A 5,251-nucleotide genomic window follows, 5' to 3' on the forward strand; every position below is an offset into this window, starting at 1 on the left:
CAGACCAGGTCAGTCTGGGAGTACTACCTGCTTATTTTGCAAGGGAGTATTCATCCTAGGAGTCTTTAAATAGCATATTCCTACAATTGCTTTACAAGTATTTGATTTACAAAATTGTGATTTTTCTCATATAACTTTTCAAGAGTACTTCTTTTTGTGAAGCTAGGCATATCTATTACCATGCATTAATTACCGGTTCATTGGAACACAACTCTAGACTCCAAGAATAAGGCCAACAACTAGCTGGTATGATCTAAATAGAGATCCATATAGCCTTTTGAGATCTCCTCCAACCCTTTAACTCTTTCACTTTCAATCAAAAGAACTAGAAGACAATTCCAGGTATAATTTCTACAACATGAGGTACTATTAGGTTGAACTATATAAAACTGTGATTTTTGTAGGTCAAAACAGTCAAATATCAGCAATTTCATGTAATTCAACCTAATACAATACTTATTCCAGTAGTTCATCTGTATCTCTCTTCATCTTCACTAAAGCTAAAGGCTTTAATACATTTAGTTTTTAGGTCAAAGTATTGGTGTATATATAAACGCCCATGAACATAAGTATAATGTCCTGGGTTGGGAACAGAGGTGTGTCTTGGATGAACCACTTACAAGCATCTAGCTCATCATTCTATTGTACTAGACACTGGTGGCTCCTGTTTGACTTGAAGATTTTTTCAGACTGTGGAAAACAAGAAAAGAAGTGCGAAGATGTGATCTCTTAACCCATAGGAAATTCTGTTTGGGAAATGACCCAAAGGAAAAATGGTGAAATAAAACAAAATTTGTACCATGTTATAAGTTTAGTGGAGGAAGATCACAACAAAGCTGTGAGCAGAAAAACAAAGCATGTGTCTTCCTCCTCTCTATAATATAGTATTGCTTAGTGTGTCCTGCTTTCAAGATTCTAAGCATAAGATAAGACACCAGGTACACATTGGAAAAGTCATATCTGCATAGTCATCTAAAATGAGACAAGCTTAGCTTAATTAAAAAAATTTTATTAACAATGTAAAATGTTAAATATTTTTACGATCTGAGCTAATTCCAGCATGCCCTATAAGATTTAACACTATGCTGATGTGCAGACACCATGCTTCAGATTTCAATTAGAACAAAATGTGATAATATTCAATTTTACATTTGAGGGTAATTGTATATGTTACTACACCATTTCTAACTGAATTACTTCATTCTCCAAGAAGCTGAAAAAGACACCATTGGATCAAAAGGAAATTATTTGCCCATATGCATTGTACGAAGGTATTAGGATTATTGTGTATTTACAAAATTTAAGTACTTTTCATATATGGTTTTTGTTGCATTATAAATTAAGATATTTTTATGCTGAAGCTCTTAGATTCTGACAGAATGGAAGACTAAATGTAAATGAGTGCAGAGAAAGCAATAGGTGAAGTGGTATATGTTTGGTTATAATATTATTTCTAATGATATTGATAGATTGGAGTTTTGAACATGGTTTTGCAGTTTTAAATAGATTTCTATGTTTAAAGACTCCTTTCATATGTGATAATTTGTTAACATGAGATCATCAATTGCTATAGAGATACTATTACATGTGAAATAATTTTTCTCTGTATAATACATTAAAAAAACCTTTAAATAATTTAAAAATCATAATTCTTGCATCTGTTATGGCATGGTTTGGAGCAGACATGCACAATGTCGGCTTTAAAAATCCTTTTAAAAACAGCCTGCTTTTTAAATCTGTTCTTTTTTTCTTGATGGCAGCTGCTTTCAAGTGTAAAATTATTTAAAAGGGTGGGGAAGGTGGATAAAAGTAATAAGGAAGCATAGAAAACATAGTCAAAAACCAATAACTGTGTGGTTCAGCTGTCTGGAGGTCCTCGGGTTTTGTGATTTTTTTTTCAGGTGTTCCCAATGGTGGGTTTCCAGGAGGAACTGCCTAGCTTGAGACGAGACAACATAGCCCAAAGAACCTTCTCTTCCGTCTTCTAACCAGGGGATAGGGAGTTAGATTCAGAAGGCTGCTGTCATCTGTGATGAGACAGAATGCACATATGAGTGAGATACAGACAAACAACCTACATTTTATGACGTGGCTTTAAAAATCCACCATTTTTAAAATCAAGGTTTCTCAACCTCAGCACTGTTAACATTTTGGACCAGATGATTCCTTGTTGGGGGCTGTCCTGAGCATTGCAGGATGTTTAGCACTATCCCTGGCCGCTATTCACTAGATTTCAGTAGCACTCCCCCATCAGTTGTGACAATGAAAAATGTCCCCTGACATAGCCAAATGTTCCCTAGGGGCGGAGTAAAATAGTAGAAGGCTGAGAACCATATTTTAGAATTAAATTAAAACTTCTAGAGGCAATCTTTCAGTTGTGAGAAGTGTATAGCTTATTAGAAAGAGCCCATGCATTGGAGTCATGTTGGCTGATTTTCTAAACTGGCCTCTGCTATTTACTAATTCTGTGAATTTGAATATGTAACTTAATGCTTGCTTGCTAAGCTTCAGTTTCTCTGCCTGTAAAATAGGGGTTAATAATACTTACCTTAGATGAAGATTAAATGAAAAAAATCTGTGAAAAACATTTAGCTTGGGTGGTGCTCAGTGCCTAGCATAGAGGAAGCACTCAGATACTACAGTTATTATTAACTATTTTCCTTTATGTAGGACCATTATCTTGGCTCCATTCATCTGCTTCATGTCTCAGGAAGACATTTCAACTATACCCTGTTGAGTCTTACCCGGCACTTTCTATGGATGTACACAAAGGCATTCAGGGAAGATAGTCAACTATTGAGTTCATATATTTTGGTTTGAAATTTTTAGCATGAAGACAAGTAAAGGAAGAAATAAACCAGTAAACCAAATCTGGCTTAATGAGTTGGGTTTTTAAGCGATAGGAATATCCTGTTGGAGCAGAACTGGCCAGTGTGGATCCCAGCGGCTGGAGAAGGACTACAAAGAAATAACCTGGAAATTGTCAACTGGGGCAGTGCTAGCACGGTCAGACTGGAGCTGGGGGCAGCAAAACAGCTGGTTGGCAGTGGCCACTGTTATGAACCTAAACTCTGCCTAGGCTAGTTGCAGTTCCTTCCAGAGAGGGTCCAAGGGGCTCCCTCCTTTCCCCATCCTAACCTTAATGGAGATGGAACCTTGGCAAAGGGCACAGAATGTGGAGTTAGGCGAAGAGATGGATATAGTGAGGAATATGTCCCACCTCAATAGACCTGGTTTGTAGATGAGGGTTTGTTTTTCTTGGTTACTGAACCTAGATGCTCAAGAAACTGTCAAGAACAGAAATAAACCCTGACTTTTCGGTCCTTTTACAAAAACTGTGTCATCCAAGTGCCTGGGCTTTTCCTTCCCCTCCCTAAAGGGTCTAATATGTCATTCTTATTAGTAAATTAGTATCATCCACCAAGGTAGACAGTGTTTCTTGGAATGGTGCATTATGCTATATATTTGGATAGAACTAGTGTAGCAAGTTTAAGTGAAAGAAGAAAACAGAAACCACAGCTGGGCGCATCAAATGACTCAAACACAGTCCCAGTCTCCACAAACTAAAATCTTCTCTTAAAACTCATATTCTGTTAACATAGAGAAAAACCAGGACTATTCTTGTCTTTTCCATAGTGAAAAAGAATTTGCTATAATCTGGATGTCAACATTTTGAAAGCTAAAAATAAGACATCTTTCTTTTATAGTTAACTTGCCCCCAGAGAGTTTAGACACTGAAAACAATGTTAGATACTGAGCATGAGCCTCATTTTTCAAGAGAATCTCTCAGAGATGAATCATGATATATTTGGGACATAAAAAAACCCCCACTTTCTCATCATTTTTAGACTCTTACTTCTTTAACCACCAAATGATCAATGAACTTAACCTAACTGGATATAGCAATGATATAACAGACTCTGACAGGTATTTTACCTCTAAGTATCTCTTTGGACACTGACTACACTTCCTGAAATTCAAGTTCACCTGGCATTCAATTCTTCCCTGGAACAGAGTTACCAAAACTATGAAGACAATTATAGGAAAGAAAGATCTTCATATTTCTATTTCTTTGAGACTTGGAAGATCTATTTTCTGAATTCCTATGTTTCCTTCCCTTTCCCCAAACACTTAACAGATTTGGGGAGGAACTTAACTGGTCTTACATATCATAAAATGCAGTTCTAATGTGTGCTATTCCCATTACATGAGGAAATGTCTACCAAAATGTGGNCATATTAAAACACATAGGTTTTATATACAGATATGAGATTTGTATCAAGACTGACCCTTGTCTGCACATTCATTACAGTGAGTCACAGCCTTTTATGCTGTTGAAATTTTCCTTACTCAGCCTTCTTCACATATATTTATATATGTATAGATACATATATGCATATACATAGAGTACAGTATATTAATACACACATTATGTAAAGATATGAATCTGTACACACATACATATATATGAGGGTACTTCAAAATTTTGTGGAGAAATAGAATTGAAACATAATACAAATCTTTCCATGAACTTTTTGAGGTACCCTCATATATGTTGCATATACAAGTGTGTATATATGTATGTATGTATGTATGTATTTATGTATGTATGTATATATATATATATATATATATCAGTCACAAGTGAATAGAAGTGTTAGGATTGATGAGAAAGTGCTCAGACATTAAGCAAAGGGCAAGCTGCCTTTTAAGGACAACTGCTGGTTTGGGGCATCTTTTTTGAGCAGTTTTTACACCTTTGCCTAGCCCAAAGCTTGTCTGATCATCACCTAGGACTGAGGTGACACAAAAACTCATAAATCCTTGGCAGAAATTCAGAGCAGCTTTCTACACCACAGGAAGCTGACACCTGCAGTAAATGCTGAAATTCACTAAGTAATAAGTATTCCTGGAATGGTTTGAAGTAAATTCAACTCCAAGGAAGGATGTCTCTCCACAGTGATTGAAATCCTGTCTCTGAAGTGAAGAGCTGCTAAAAAAATCAGAGAAAAATAGAACATTTCCCAGTAATTCTAAATTTTCTAAACTAATCCACTTGAACATGTTGGGAAATCTTTGACTTTTATTGCAAATTTTGGATGTGGCTTATTAAGTAAAACAGCATCTTTTCTGAAAAGTGCACAATTACAGAAAACTATAACCCAGGACAGCTTTAAATGTGTAAAATTAAAAGTGGGAAAGGGGGCCGAGCCCGTGGCGCACTTGGGAGAGTGTGGCGCTGGGAGCGCAG

The 5,251-nt window shown here is 36.2% G+C and overlaps 1 protein-coding gene across 1 annotated transcript in view; it reads right to left on the reverse strand.

Annotated features, from left to right (window-relative positions):
- Nucleotides 1-988: 988 nt before the first annotated feature.
- RGS7BP (regulator of G-protein signaling 7 binding protein) overlaps nt 989-5,251 on the reverse strand; it is a 122,239-nt gene continuing 117,976 nt past the window's right edge. Inside the window, exon 6 of the mRNA XM_008588644.1 lies at nt 989-2,027. Within this exon, the coding sequence (XP_008586866.1) occupies nt 1,936-2,027 (92 nt within the window). The 3' untranslated portion in view covers nt 989-1,935. The remainder of the gene's footprint in view (nt 2,028-5,251) is intronic.

The sequence above is a fragment of the Galeopterus variegatus genome, unplaced genomic scaffold (genome assembly GCF_000696425.1).
Source record: "Galeopterus variegatus unplaced genomic scaffold, G_variegatus-3.0.2 Scaffold131, whole genome shotgun sequence".
In the NCBI taxonomy this organism is placed as follows: Eukaryota; Metazoa; Chordata; class Mammalia; order Dermoptera; family Cynocephalidae; genus Galeopterus; species Galeopterus variegatus.